This window comes from Rhea americana, unplaced genomic scaffold (assembly GCF_003343005.1).
Source record: "Rhea americana isolate MKP2758 unplaced genomic scaffold, rheAme1 scaffold_368, whole genome shotgun sequence".
Classification (NCBI taxonomy): domain Eukaryota; kingdom Metazoa; phylum Chordata; class Aves; order Rheiformes; family Rheidae; genus Rhea; species Rhea americana.
Genome location: NW_028186499.1, coordinates 143507 through 159344, shown reverse-complemented (window position 1 = coordinate 159344; position 15838 = coordinate 143507). Strand labels below are relative to the sequence as shown.

The 15838-nt window shown below is 45.9% G+C and overlaps 1 protein-coding gene across 3 annotated transcripts in view; it reads right to left on the bottom strand.

Moving 5' to 3' along the window:
* Positions 1-15838, bottom strand: part of KDM2A (lysine demethylase 2A) — a 56176-nt gene that overhangs the window by 23264 nt on the left and 17074 nt on the right. For all 3 annotated transcript variants that reach the window (XM_085312506.1, XM_085312509.1, XM_085312507.1), the window contains exons 3-9: positions 9309-9447; positions 8006-8084; positions 6451-6497; positions 5901-6079; positions 4272-4378; positions 3599-3692; positions 624-777 (exon numbers count right to left, since the gene is read on the bottom strand). In XM_085312506.1, the coding sequence (XP_085168632.1) occupies positions 624-777; positions 3599-3692; positions 4272-4378; positions 5901-6079; positions 6451-6497; positions 8006-8084; positions 9309-9447 (799 nt within the window). The remainder of the gene's footprint in view (positions 1-623; positions 778-3598; positions 3693-4271; positions 4379-5900; positions 6080-6450; positions 6498-8005; positions 8085-9308; positions 9448-15838) is intronic.

Genomic DNA, 15838 nt, shown 5'->3' with positions numbered 1-15838 from the left:
TGCCTTTGCGCTTTTCTAGCACAACACTGTATTAACTGCATATCCAAGACACTACTGATGATCTCCATTTTATTCTGCTTGCTTAACCAAGTCAGACCAAAGTTTTATCTTAATTTGCTCTAGCAAACCATCCCCAAAATGGAGACATCTCTGGGAGAAGACAAACAAAAATGTCAGTGTTCCATTTCCTTCCCTTAATGCCTGTCAGCTCAGAGCTTTGAGAATGTTCCCTATTCCCAGCCTCAAAGTCCCCTTGCCAAAGCTCTCTGCCAGGCACTTATCTGCAAACCTCTCCACACTACTGTTTCCTAACTCTCTACCAGGTTTTGGGCTTTTCCAACATTCACTTTAGCTCTATGGTTTCAAGTTATCCCATCTTCAGACAATGCAGACTGTCTCACCTTGTTCCCTAAACACATACACCAGCTCCCTTTCTTGTTTCAGAGACAACCTGGATGTAACTCTGTAGAGGTTTTACAACACAGACCAAGGAAGCAGAGCAGCTGTGCTGCCCTGCGCCAGCCTCTGTCCTCAGTGTGCACTGCTCCAAATGCCAGCATGAGTTTCAGCCTCTCACTGCTATCCTGGCAAAGGTCAAAATGCAACTGTCCACCCTGCTGTACCTGAGGGGATGACAAATGTGTAGCCCTGCTTGAGCTCAATTCGCTGGCACTCTGACACTCTGTCCCCAAGAAAGATGTCTCCCTGCTTCCCTGAGAGAAGCCAGTTTTCATAGAGTTCCAGGTTCTGGGGCGTAGGAGGGATCAGCCAGAAGATCTGTCAGTAAAAAAAATACACTTAAGTCACTGTACAATTAACAGCTACTGACCACCCCCTTGCTTCTCCCAAAACTCTCCTGCTTCTCTCCAGACATCCAAATGTCTTCCTCTCCCGATCCCATAGCAGATGCAAGCCTGCAGTAATTTCTTGTAAAGCAAACTGAATGGCTATCCCATTTGAGAGAGCAAGCTGCTGAACAAGGGCCTTCCCAACCTGACACACTGAGCACCACATATAGACTGAACTTGGGATGCTCTGTAAGGCATTATTTCTAAGACCAATGTCAAGAGATAAAGTCCACTGAAGTCTCCAGAGGAGATATTTACTCAGGTATTTTGGAAATGCTGTCATGTTATTAAAAGCCCCAAACGAATTAAAGATTTGCCTCTGTCTGGCTCCACGGAAAGCAAGTGTCAGGTAGATAGATATCTGTCTCCCAGCTAAACTCTTCAGAGACCCCATCCTGCATTAGTCCATTCTTTGATGGAAAGCACTTGAGCCACACACCTTCAAAATCACTGGGGAGGCCTAGCAGTTTTGTGAGCTGAGACGCATCTCCTTTGCAAGGAAAGGAGTGTAGGGAGAGGAGAAAACTCCCCCACATCCAGACAGATTCCTCAGGTGGGGCCAATTCTGCTGCCAACTCTGAACCCAGTCTAAGTCAATGGAGAAAAATGGGACACAATTACCCAGGACCTGATCAAGACAGATAGCCATGTTTTCTTTCTTTTTTTTTTTTCCCTCCTAGAGAGCTGTCTTTACTGACTATGGAGGGAGCCCACTCAGCCCACTGTCTTCAACTGTAAAGTTCCTTCTAAGCAGTTAGAAAAGAAAGGACTCAATCCTGAAGACTGTCCATGGCTTCCTTTCTCAGAAGCTATCCAGTCCCCATCAGGTCCATAATCACAAGCAGCCTTTTTCTTTCCTGTTCCCTTCCAGCCTGACCCCTTGATAAATGTGGCTGTAGATGGCTAACAGTTTTAACCTTAAGCAGCGAAATCTCTTCAATTTGCTCATAAGGGTTAAGTTAGCAGCACAGTGCATTTCACTAGGTAACAGAAGTAGGGCGTGCCTTTGAGCAAATTCTGCACTACATGACACTTCCCTCAGCTTTTGCCAATACCAAACTAAGCAGCTGCTAGGGGATTTAGCTGCTCTGACTACACTGATTCAAATTTACTATGGGAGCAGCGCAGCAAACAATCACCCTGAACAGTGGAACAAAGTTTCCTTGACTACACTATAGCTGACAACTGCAGCTAGCAAAAGCTCAAGTGAGAGCTTTTCACGCAGTTATAGTGGTAAAGCTAAACCATAGGTTCAATTTGAAACAAAGGGTGTCAGAGGGGATTCAAACAAACCCATTTCCCTCTGCTCTACCCAGATAGGCTGATTGTACACAGTACACTGCCGTAACTCAGCTGCCAAGCAATAACTTCCGCATAGATGCTTGTGACTGTGCAAGTGTACCCCAAAAGAGTGAAGTTTGGGTATAAAAACAGTTGCTGTAGCAAATGTCTAGGAGCCACCACGTGGTCATAGCACTGATGGTTCACATACAACTCTCTTTCCCTTCTGAAATGCAGTTAGAACTTTAAAGTCACTAGAAACAGACTGCTGCAAAAAATGTCCCAAGGATTTCCCCGGCCCTTTGCAAACCTAAGTTTGCTCTCCCTTCTACTTGGAGTACAGCTTTATACACACAAGTTCCCTCCACATCCATAATCCACAGACGTTTTTCCAGGAAAGAATTCATGCTGATTAAGTTTTATGCTCTGAATATGACTATGCTCCCTAGTGCAGTATAAGTCACATTCCCCAGGTAGCACTTTCAAGTATTAGCTAGCCCCTTCAGTATTATAGTACCCATGTCTGTTTCCTGCAGGTCAGGAGAACAAATGCATCATCCCCACCCATAAGAAAGGCTTAAGGTGCAATTCACACTGCTTAAGGCCAAGTGAGAGAACTGACACCTTCCTAGATTCCCTTACAGACAAGATTTCCTCCAAGCCAAACCCCAGTACAACACACACACAGTTGAGGTTGGAGATACTGGCACACTGGAAGGTTCCTATATAGTCGTAAGTGGAAATCACCAGCTGGGGAGCAAACAGCACTCAGGTGAAGGCTGTATCCTTGTATGTGCCCAAACTCGATGGAGTCCAGGGTTTAGCGTTTATGTTTTGGGCCAAGCTCAGTTATAAGAAATGTCTCCAGCCTAGAAGCTCAGATCTGAGTGTTTCAGAGCTACTTCTCACCAATACACATACCTCCCCAAACTACCAGCCCCCCACCCCCAAAACAATTAAGGGGTTTGTACTGAAGTCCTGTCAGTCACTTCCTTTTCCAAGGCTTCTGCTTTGCTTTTGAGATCACTTTTAAGACAACTCTCTATGTTTATGCCAGCTATTTAAAACCCCTATACAGATAAGGTTTTGGAGAGGCCATCGTTTGTATTGAACTTCCTTTCTTGTCTACTGCTCTCACTGTGCTGTTTGTGCCACACCAAGAGGTGATCAATTATGCAGCCAAATCACCTCTAGGAAGCTGAAAGCACTGTATGAATAGTTATTGTATTCTGTGTCATTTAAACTTTGAGTGTTGCTTAGCATCATCTCTACAACACAGATTTTCAGTTAGAGCCTGGTGGACCTCTGACAGTCTGAACTACTTCTAAGAGGCAGAGATAAACAAGTTTATGGTGGAAAAACTCCTATTTGCTGTCAACCTGTATTTCCAAAAGATCTACAAGTAAAGATACTGAAACCCCATTCTCCTAAAGCATCTGTAGTTGCCCCAATAGGGACTGTCTTCCTACCTTTCCCCCTCGGTGGATATGATACCACACAGAAGTGCCACCGAAGTCCACGTGGAAATCTGTGTAGCAGCCCTTGACGCTCATCAGACAGTATCTGATAGAAAACAAGGAGAAAATTGTAAGGTGAAAATGAGCAGTGATCCACTTTTTAGAGCAGATGCAGTGTATTCAAAGGGAATGGGCTGCTTGGACCCAGCCCAACAGCTCAGAGCAGCACCAGAAGTCAAAGACTGCACTGCTAAGCACTTTAGCTGCAGGGAGATGACCTGCAGAACAGTTTGCATTTATACCACATCCCCACAAACAGACCTAGCCTAGGCAAGAAGAGAGCTGTCATCCTCATCCACTCTTGCAGCTTTAGGAACCCAGCTGTCACAGGTCTGTCCTAGCGAGTAGGACAGGTAATATCTGAGAGCTTCAACAACTCCAGATGACTCAAAATTGTTTGCCCTACCTATACCTTTAGGGGTCCCAGGATTACCCTTCCACATACAGTGCTTAGAGGGGCTTAAATACCAAATTGCAGTGCCCTCCGCAAGTGTCACTTAGGAAAATAAAAAAAAAGGACTGTTCCTCCCACTTCTCCCCAGCACCAGCTGCTGTACTTAGTCATTTTTCTTGTGTGAGATCCTTTGCCCTTGCCACCACTGGAACAGTTCAATAAGTCACTTACTTCTGCACCTTGGGATATTGCATCTCCAGGATAGCATTTGTAGACTCTGTCTGACTCTCCTTGAGGTGCCTGGGCCACATATTGTCAACCCAGTCAATCAAATCTACCTATAGAAAAAAGGTGGGAGACATGAATACAAGTAAGAAGGGAACTGCTCCCCCTTGCCCGTAAACAGTCCTAGAAGCTTAAATACCTATTGCCTGCCTGGTCAGCCCACAGCTCCTATGTGGCTGGGGCACCTGCAAGCTACAGGGTTGCACTGCGCCTGCCAAAGCCATTGTGGTGCTGTGCATAGATAGCCAGTAAACTCAGCTCAGAGCACACCTGCAATAAAATGTGGGACCAAGGAAGGGAAGGAAGGAGGCCCTGGTGTTAGCTGAGTGGCCCTAATATTCCCAGTCTGGTTGGCCCTGCACATCCCAGTAAGCAGCTTCCCTGTACCACTGGTACAATTCCAGATGTAATATATTTGGGACCAGCTGTTCTGATGCCAGTCACTGCATACAAAGCCTCAGAACGCAAACAAGCAGCAAAACACCACAGCAAGATCCCATGGGATGCTGATCTTCTACTTAAGGGTTGGGCAGGAACTGCTCTGCACTGGGCTTACATAAAAGTGCTGAGCACCATCTATCAGGGTGGGATACAACTTGCTAAACCTCAGGACAGCCACAATAAACAGATGTCTAAGCTCGCTCTATAGCTAACAGAGAGAAATGAATGGACCCAAAAGAGCTGCCCATTCCTCTCCATTGACTGCAGAGGGAGTTCAGGCTGCCCAGCTAAAACATCCCACCTTTAACCCTTCAGTAGGAGCATGTATGTCCCCCCGCCAATCTCACATTCTTCAAACAGCCTCCTGCACTCTTTCCAGGTCTGCCCCCCTGGCCTTTCCCATTTTGGCCTCTTCTACCCTCAATGCTGGGCAATGCTGTTTGACTTAGGAGCAAATTGCCCCTACCCTGCTCTTCCTCCAGCCACCCAGACTCTTTGGTTACAGTGGAGTAGATATCTGCTACAACATGCAGGACAGGGCTCTGCACCAAACATCACACTGGTTCAGTGCACAGCACGGAATGGGAAAAGAGGCCCAGACTGGATGACAGCCAGGGTCTAGGCAGACAGTGGAATCAGCTAACTTGGAGAGTCTAGGAGCCAGCATCCCCCATCCTGACCGCAATTCTCTCTGTGGCCAAGGACAAATTGGCCCTCTTTATTCAAATTCAGGTGTGCATGTTCAAATTCCACACCTGTTCTTGATCCCTGGCCAGCAGGAGCAGGTTACTTCACTCTAATATTCCTCAGTAGTCACTTCCATTTCTCTAATTGCTGACAGATAGCAAACAAGACATCTCCAGAATTGCACATCTTTTAATTGCGATAACTCTAGCTGAGGGATGCAGAGGCTGAGCAGTCCCAAACCAACTGCAAAATCAGCTATGGCAGATGAGGTGCGAGTTGAACTCAGGATCATCTCCAGCGTCATCCAGAGTGCACCCCTGGCCAAGCCCATGAGTGTTATGAACAGCCACTCTCCTCTTGCATTCAGGTACCAGATTGCACCTTGTGAAYAGATGATCAGAAGCACAAGGGAAAGGATACTCCTGCAAAAGGAAGAGCTCTACTGACCGTAGCAGGTCTCTGCACCAGATTCTCCAGTTTGGTGTGACTGAATTCCAGGCTGATGACATTGTAGAGTTTCTCCCGCTCAGCCTCAGGCGTTTCATAGTAGCGTGCCCACTGTGCCATGGACATCTCTATGTCCCTCTGCGTGTTCACATCCATGACATCCACCATCCGCCGACTCCCTGCCAGGACAGACAGCCATCACTGGAACTGTCCTTGCATACAACAGGGCACCCAGAAGAGACACTCCAGGAGACATGGTTCCTTCTCCAAAGAACCCACCTGACACACACATGTAATGGCCTCTCCTATAACTTCACCTTCTTCTATACCCACACTGAAACAAAAGCTGCTTCAGGTCAAACTAGACTCCTCAGGCAGTTAAGAGCTGTGATCCACTGTAAAAGGACACCTCAGGTTCAACCAACTACAAAATAGGGGAGCAACCAAGCCAGATTTCTAGCTTTGATAAGCCCAAAGATTCTCCCCATTTCTAGTTGGCCAGGGCACAACTGAAGTGGACTGTAGTGCTGGGACAATGGGAAACACTTACCGACACACAGTCGCACATCGTTCACGCTGAAGTCCGGATCTGGCATCCTGCGGGACAAACATCTTGCTAAAAAACCAAGACGCGCTTATGATTGCAGACCCTTCTCACCTGTAATCCCTCAGCTGGCACCCTGAAGATGCCACTATGCTCCTTTCTGCCTCTTGGATACAAGAGGCCAGCAAAAATGTGCAACCAGATCTCTGAAGCACAGGCCTGGACTGAATATTGAGGCAAAACACTGGGCCCGGCTTCTGGCTAGGGAGGGAAAGGTGATTTAGGAAGAGGATATACCATTTCCAGAGTATGAGGTTCTGTACAGTGACTTCTGGTAAATGAGCAGGCGTTAAGCTAAATAATCCAAGCTCTCATTTTAAAGACTCATGGTACAAGTTATCCCAATATAAATGACACAACTAGACCAATAAAAGCACCATATTTCACTGACACAGCATAACTACACTGTTAGTATTGGTATAGTAATGTGTACAAACACTGCTGCCACAGGCAGAATGAGAAGGCAGCCATTCAAGCAGCTCTTGACCAGAGAAACAATAAAAATCCAGGAGAAATTCAGTTTCAGCCACACTGCAATCCTCAGTAGCAGATCTATGCCCTCCCAAGTCATCCCACAATTCAAACAGGTCCTGGCACAATCTCTCATCTAATTTACCAGACTACAGTAATGAAGCATGCATTGGATTTGATGTTGCCCATCCACTCATTGCCAGTGGTGGAAGTTAAGAGCAGTGTTGCTGATGCCAGCCCTGACAGTTAGCTGAGACAAATTTATTCCTCCAATGCTTGCACTTACTAAAAAAACAAAAACCACTAACGCAGCAGAGACTCTGATAGTTCAGTTCTTTGTATAAGACAGCTGCAGTGTTTTGATGCAGTATTAGATGCCTCAAAACTAGACCTACCACTCATAGCGTACTTCTACGAACAGCAGAGAATGGTATAAAGTTGTACTGATTGCAAGAGTTTGTACTCAAAGCAGTAAACTTTTTCTGATTACAATTAAGCCAATTAAAGTTGACAGTTTAGAATTAACCAAGTTGTGCAGACCAGGTTGGACTTCTAGAAAATGCCAGAAATACTAGTTTCAAGGTATAACTACTCTATAAATTGTTGGCAGGAGCTTGGGTATCTTGCAAGAGAGGCCCAGGTTGTTTATTACTTTGGCACAGATTGAAAACTTACAAGAAATGAACCAAGAGTAGGGGAACAAAAAATTCCTCACCTCCAAAGGGAGGCAAGAAACAAAGCCTGGGGTTGCATGAGAGCAGCAGTGAGCTCTGCCTGTCATTCAGTTGATCTGTGGTCACCTACAGCCAACTCAGTATTTTCATTTAAGCCCAACAAAAAGACTAGCAAGAATAGGATAAATGAGGAAGATGCTTTTCTCTACTCACTGCACACTAAGCAGGTGAGCAGGTCAGAGTCACATCAGCTGGACAGAGCACAGATCTAGCTAGCAGAATCAGATCCTGCCAATGCGGAGAAAGTTGAGAAACCAGACCCAAGACATCCACCTCTTTGTGCCCCTGACACTTACTTTATCCCCAGGCCATCGGAGCTCCTGAAAATGAGAGGGTCTCTGAGGCCACCCCGCTGGATATATTCAACTGTGAAGTCTGGCGTGGAAAGAAAAAAAAGCAGGAAAGTTAGGGAAGACTTCTTCAGAGAATTATAGATAAACTGAGGTTAGATAGAATCTGTGAAGGTCTCTAGTCCAACACTGCCCCCACGAAACTAATTTCAGAGTCAGATCAGATTATTCAGGGCCCTGTTCAGTTGAGAACCTTTTCATTTTTGTGGCAAACCTAGGCAGTCAAACAGAAACGGCAAAGTACCAGGCTCTACCATCCTTCGGAGGTACCAGAACTCCTCTGGCCCAGTTGTGGCATGGTATATTCTACTGACAACCCTGAGACAAGCATAACAGGAAGGATGGGTTTGTTCCAACAGGCTGGGCCAGACAGGGTAACAGTGAGGCTTTTGGTCCTCACTTCCCTAGGAAGTTCATAACTGAGCAAGAGGGATCTTAACAAAATTCTCCTCCCTCACAGTAAATCCTCACAAGGGTTTACACCAGCTGTGTGATGAAAAGACATCCCACTGAGCTGTATGTGTGGTGAAAGGAAGCGGGGAGATCTCATGTATTCTGAATTAAGTATCTAGCAGACATGTGGCTGCAATTTTAGGTGCTGATCCAGGCAAATGCTCTCATTCCTGGCTGCCATGTGTCCCAGTAAGCCTACAACACTGCAGACTGGCTCACTGCACTGCAGACTGGCTCACTGCACTGCAGACTGAGCAGCTTCCATGTCATTCCTGCCCCACCTCCCCCCGAACTCCCCATTACCAGCCTCTTGGCCCAAGGGCATAGTAGACTGGAGCCATACCTCCATCAGTATACTCCACATTGCCTCTAGCTGCTTGGAGGCTGAAACAAAGTTTGGAGCGGAGCAAGCAGAAATGTCCCCGTCTCAACTGCTACCCTTGGATTAGCGGTTTACAGAAGAAAAAACCCCACAAAACCAGTGGAAACAGTAGCCAGAGTTACCACAGGTTTGGAGAGTAAACGGCAATAATATATATGACAGTGGGAAGGCTTATTATCACAACTGCCTTGTAACCACCCTTCAGGTTGGCAGTCAGGGAGGCTTTGGGTGTAGTCAGATGCACAAGAGCACATCCACTTATGACCACTGATAGCTTTCTTCTAAAGACTCAGGGAAAGGTCATCTCACACACCATGCCTTGCTGAAGAACTGGCTAACCACAGCAGCTGCCTGGACAGAGGCACCAGCAGCATACACTGCAGCACAGCAGCCCCAAAGGGGGCAAACACAGACCTTTGCCTTCCATGAACACCACGAAGGTGGAGTTAAACTTGTTGGTGGAGAGCTTTTCCTCAAGGTCAAACGTCCTCTTCCCTTCAATTTCATCATCGGAGATGCCATCATCCTCATAACGTCGCCTCATTGTGCCACGCTGAGGAGAGAATAAAACATGAGGGTAAGAGCTACAGACCAGGAGGAATAGCTGGCTTGCTTCCTCTGCTAGCTGTGTACAGAATGTCATCTCAACCTTGTGCAGCTTGGCCAAGGGCTCTGGGAGCCCCTCATCATGCAGCAGGTATCTCTGGGAAGCCTACAGGCTTTTACTCCCAGAGAGAGAAAGGACACTATGTTACCACATGTATCACCTCCTAGGTATCTTGCTCTGTGAGCACTGCTGGTATTAGTCTGAGACATGCAAGAGAAAATCTAGTTAGGGAATCTGTTCTGGATCCCAAACATACTACTGAAACATCAGATTTCCTTTTCCTAGAACGAACAGATTCCTGAATGTAGAGCTATATGGGAGACAAATAATTCACTCATAGTAAGTGCTAACTATAGCACAGCAACACAGGAGACGAGAGTCGAATAAAACTGGAGTAAAGGAACAACTATCAGATTTCTCTTAAAAAAAAAAAACACACAAAAAAACCCCAAGCCCATCAGTATTTTGCTGCATTGAAGGTAAAGTTTAGGAATTTAAATCCCAAGTGATAAAGATTTCTCGCTGAGGAGGATTCTTTAGTGTTTATCTCTGGACATGCTTGCACACAAAAGTTGATTTATTCCCTCATGTGTGGTGGGGGAAAGAATAATCCTGTTCTTAAAAGGTCTTGTAACTACATCTGTACTTGGATTTCTGACAGACATCCTATTCTAGGGTAGCTATATCTGGAAGAAATTACTGTCCCCAGCTGCTAGCCACCCCTCCAGAGACTGACCCTATTCTGGAAGAGTAGTTCATGGGAATGCTCCCTAATTCCCCTCAGATAAAAGTCAACCTGGTCTCAATTAGCCAAGATGATTTACCTCAATTAGGGAAGTTCAATGCACCAGAGTCTGAAAGATGGAACCTGCCTGCAGCCCAGCAGTAACAATGGTCCCAGGCCCAGTGCTCAGAGCAGGGCTTATCCACAGCTCCCTCTGTAATGCTGAAATTCATGGTTGCCAATGATGTGACCAAGATACACTCTGCATCACAGTCTCTGCAAGACATTCTGCCACAGTACATTTCCCACTGTCTAGAGCAGAGCCAGGCATCCTGCATTCCTAATGCCTTATTTTGAACACCCTCAATATCTCATTTCTTCCCTACTTAAGGGTCTTCTGAAAAAGACTCAAAACGTCTTTCTGGGAGAGAGCATGCATCTCTGATATCTCTCCCTACAGAAACGGGCCTCAAACCTCCTCCTGGAGTTCAGTACCACTTCATATCTAACCTGAAGACCATACTTTACTCATCTTTGCCTTCTCTACCCAGCCAGAAGGACTCAGAAATGAAGTGGCAGGGGTGAAATATGGCTTGCTCTGTCCCTGTGAGGTCCCACAGAAGGCACAAGTCCATACAGGCTTGAGAGAAGGAAGATTTCATTTTGCTCTGCCAAACCCAGTCTGGTCCTGCCTGCTCCTCTGCAGTGTCAACACTGTTGCCCTTGATCACTTTCCTCCTTTTAACTCACCTCGCCTGTCTGCTTCTTCAGTCCATCACACACTACAAAGATTGAATCAAAATCAAACTCATGATATCTTTCAATGAGTCATAGCCTGCTATTAGCCATCCATCAGCCTGATCACTACATTGCTCCACTTTTGCTCTCTTTTTAGCCTTGTCTATTCAGATAGCACTGGGAAGAGAGAAAGGATTTCCTAATGCTGATGCAATACTTTAAAGATGCCTCTTTAACCAGTTAGTTAAAAGGGTAAGGGTGTGGGGAAGCACTGGATTCAAGAAAAGTGCCCCCCCCCCCATTACCTCAACTTGCCAGTAAGGTCCACGTTTAACTTTACACTTTCAAGAAGACTGATCAATTTACAAATAGTTTCCTTCCCATCAACAGAGAAGCCTACCTCCTCTTGCTGTTAACACCTCATTAACTTTGCTTAGCTCTCCAAAAACTCCCAGGAACGTGAACACAATAGCAGCATAGCCACCTTATCTGCAAGGCATGAACAACAGGCCACTCCTGAATGGGGTATGCATTGGGGACATTTTCAAAAGCTCTCTGACTAAATATCCCAAAACAAGTCTGTCTGAATGGTCCCCAGACCATTAAACAATGCAGAAAATGCTCATGTGTTTGAAATCTTCTCTTAAGCCACTTATTAAACAGGGATAGTAAAGAGGAACACTTTCTTTCACTGAAGATTGTTAACAATACAATGAAGTAAAACTCACTTTATCCATGGGCTTTTTCAGATACACGCACATATATTTCTAACTATGCTTAAAAAACGACAAATGGAGGTGCTAGTAGCGGAAATCAGGCTACGTTTTCCTGTGGAACACTGAATTTCACACATTTAGGGCCAAACTGCACACACTAATTCACTGAGAAGACTACTTACCATGAAGAGTATCCACTCATCACAGCTCTTGGGTGTTGGGGCCATGCCTACTACCATTTACAGCACAAACCCAGTGGCTGAAACTCCCAAATCTTCCGTGACTCACAATCTTTAAATCAAGACTTGCCTTTTCCAGGAGATGCACCAGACATTTAAGTTAAAGGTGGTACTGGGAGAACAGTACTTGACTATGTTATAGTGGAGGATCAGAACATCTCATAAGGCACTTTTCATTAAAAAAAAATCGCCGAATTAGTTAGCACTTTGTTGTGTTCAGCTTTAAACCGTCAGCACAGTGCAGCAGAGAAGAGGCCTGCTCTGTTCAGGATTTAGAGATATAGCTGTACAAGAAACAGCCCTATGCTCAGATTTGGCTGATAAGCCCCAGCACGGTAAGATGTATTTCAAAGTTCTCTCTTTCAGCCAGGTACACATCCCGGCAGATCCACCCGCCCTTGTTGGTCAAGGCTTCTAGAAGCAGTGCCCTGACACACTGTGCTTCTCCTGAACAGTAAAGAACTAACTTCCTATGAGGGGCCAGGCCAGATTTCTAACTACCTGAGGAGCTAGTCAGTCTCTGGCAGTCTCTATCTGAAAGGCAACCCTCTCCCCACAGCTAAGCCTTGCATCTCACCTCTGTGCTGGTGGTCCAAAATCTGGCAGTCCAGAACAACTGCTTGGCAGGGATGGGGCTGGTAGACCCTGGCACTGCTGCACTGTAAGATGACCATGGTAGGGAAGGAGGGAGTAGGTACTCCTGCCATTTAACAGAAGACCTAGCTGAGGTGTCTTGGACTCCCTGTAAGTATGTATTTATATACATATGTATAGGGCAACTAGAGCTGTGCTGGCTCCACCTTTTGTGGGGGGAGGAACCTAAACAACCAACCTCTACATATCTCAGCTCCTGTTAACCCTTTGACAGCTTGTTAACTGCTGAGGGAAGCAAACAGCAGCTCAAAAGCCTGCTGGGAAGCACTAATCTCCAGGAGCCAAACACAATAAGGTGCTTTGTAAGCACTCACCCTTCTCCTGCACTGTTAATCAGCTCAGCTCCTGCTGGAGGAAGCACTTCTCTTTGCTGCATTCACCCAAACCAAGGAGAGAAAGCCCCTGACAAAACAGGCTTAGAAGTTTGCCAGCCAGGTTGCAAACGCAGGGCTTCCATGGAAGGCCAGAAAGCTAGTCACAAGTCTATGGATGCTAACCACCTGCAGCATCTCCACCTGAACTGCTGCCCAGAGCTCAGACCTGAAGGCACATTTTTCACTTGCTGACAACCTGTGGATCTGGAGACTTCAAAGCAACACTCCCAAAGCTAACATGAGAAGCCAGCCCAGCTGATTCCCTCCTCATACATCCAGATATCCTTTATCACCTCAGCAGCCAACATCAATGGCTCTATTTGCTGGACAATTGCAGTTTGCATCCACAGGCCGTCTCACAATGACTTCTGCTCTTAAGAGACGTGCAAAGGTGTGGAAGGCTTCAGTCAAAGTGGCAAACATGCCATGGAAATTTAATTTGGAGCTTTCCCTTTTATCTTTTTTTCACTTTCAGAGAAAGAGGCAGAGGTAACCATGTTTCCTTTGGCTCATTTGGATGATTAGCTGCGTAAGCCCTACCTAGCCTGAAACATGCCTGACAGCAATCACAGCTTAGGGTTTCAGGCATCAGCTGCCTGTTGCAGTTCCTACTAAGACAGTTTTGACAGCTCTTACATCTGCAAGAACAACTGCTAGAGACTTCCAAAATTATTTTGTCAGGTATCTTATTCCTGATGTGTCTTAGCAAAGAAAGTCCAGGACATGCCAAATCCAGGCTTCCTCCACGACTAGCTTTTCACTTAACTGTGTTCCTATGCAATCCTGGAAACAAGGCCTACAACTACAGGTCCCAGCATGCAGTTCTTTGTCACTAAGCTAATTAAAGCCTGCACACAAGAGGGAAGGAATGCTGGGCCCTGCAGTCTGTAGTCTCATCTGCTTTGGGAACAGGTGGTTAGTGGCAAACCGCAGGGCTGGACTGTAGCCTGTGTTCTGACCAGCTCCTTTACTCCAGACACTTGCTTTTAGTTAGCAGGCTTGGGGAAAAGCTGCTCTACCACTTTTTCTGGGGTAGCCATTTTTGGTGTAAAAACCTCAAGAGATTTTAAAAAAGTCTAGTATGCCAAATGCTGGCAAGAAGAGGCTAGAGTCCAAGCTAGGGTCCAAGCTAGTCCCTTTATAATCTATATTTGGTTCACAGGCTGGACACAAGAATTTCAGGGCTCCTAGTTAAGCTGCACAACAGTGACTACTAAATTGGGCTCAACCACAGGCATGTTGCATTTGACCATGAACCTCTCACCTCAACAAATCTAGGCTGAAACGCAGTCACAAGTGTGAAGACTGGCTGCAACCTAGTTTGTAACAGACATATGTCACAGCAAACAGCAGTTTAGACCAGCTGACAGCTTTTGCTCAAGGACACCAGAAGTCTGAAAAAGCAGGTAGTACCAAAGTACAGCATGAAAGCACCATATAACCAACACACTGGGAAAAGCCCCTCCTCTGCTGTTACCTTGTAGAGACCTTGATGGCTGGCTGATACATCTGGGTTTCCTTAACATAGGACATGAAGGTGGAAAGTTAGATTGTGTTACCTGGTTTGCTCCTGAACACTCTTCTATAGCTCCTGCCGGGCTAGGAAAAACAGGACAGTACATGGAATTTTTCTGTGGTTTAAGTCCAGCTCCTTCTGGAGCAGACAGTTACAGTCCTGCTAGACTACATGCCAGACCAAGCATTGTCCGTCTTTCTGCGAACAGTATCAAGCCAGCACAGACTCTAGACTGTGCACTGAAAGCAATGTGACTGCATGGCCAGGCCTGAACCAGATCCCATTTTTCCCCTTGGAAGATGCTGTATGAATGCTGGCAGTACAGTCCCAGCAAGGGAGTAGTGCCCTTGGAACTGAAAGGTTCAGGCTGAGCTGGGGGTACACTAGCTGAGAGCTCCCTTCTCCATCTGGCCATCTCCTCCCTGCATCCAGTCACTCTGCTCCTGCCTGCATGGTGTTAGCTCCTAGAGGGAGTGCTCCAAATGCTGGAAGAGCTGTAGCTTGTTAAAACGGGACAAGACTAAGCCAGCAGAAAATAGTTGCAAATGATCCCAGTCTTAAGACAACTCACAGATTGCCAGGGGGAACAGACTAGAAGAATAAGGAACCCTCCTCTTTTCTGGAGCAGGTAGCCACCAGATCAGGTCTGTCAAAGAGCTGTGTCCTTTGCCTAGTTCCCTATGGGAACAGGGACCAACTATACTAGTGCACGTGTGCCTCTATTGATTTTATTTGTGCAAACTAAAATCATGTCTTTAACCAAATAAACTCCTCGGTGTTTACATCAGGTTGAAAAGTTGAGATTTACCTAATTTGAAAAATTCAACCATAAGTTTGCTTTGTGTTGGTTGATCTGAGCACTAACTCCATGGCCAAGGACAGATCTCATTCCTCACCCTATGCAGTTCACTCAGGGAATGTACAGTGAATAACCTGATCATTCACTAAGAGACATTTGGGTACTTTATGACTAGGGAAGAAATAAGACATGTTTCAGAGGATGCTATTCCACCAGCTCAGCCTGCTGTGGATTCACATTACATGAAGCAGCAGCAATACAAGCTTAACTTTAGTCCAACTTGATCTGTACTGTGGATATGGACTTGTACTATGGATCTGTAGTGTGGTATCAGGGAACTATTCTGACTCTTTTCCCAATCTCATTTGCTGCACAACCTCCAAGGCAAGCAAAATATAGTCACACCACTGAGATAAAAAAAGTCAAAAGAGGAAAAAGGCAGAAATACCTTAAACCAGAATCACTTTGCAACTAGAATCCACAGCTGCAACACACTGAAAGGGAATCATCTCTTCCAGCAGAGAAAATTCTGAAGTCTAACTCTGATGTTGTCACCAATACAGCATCAGCCACGAGC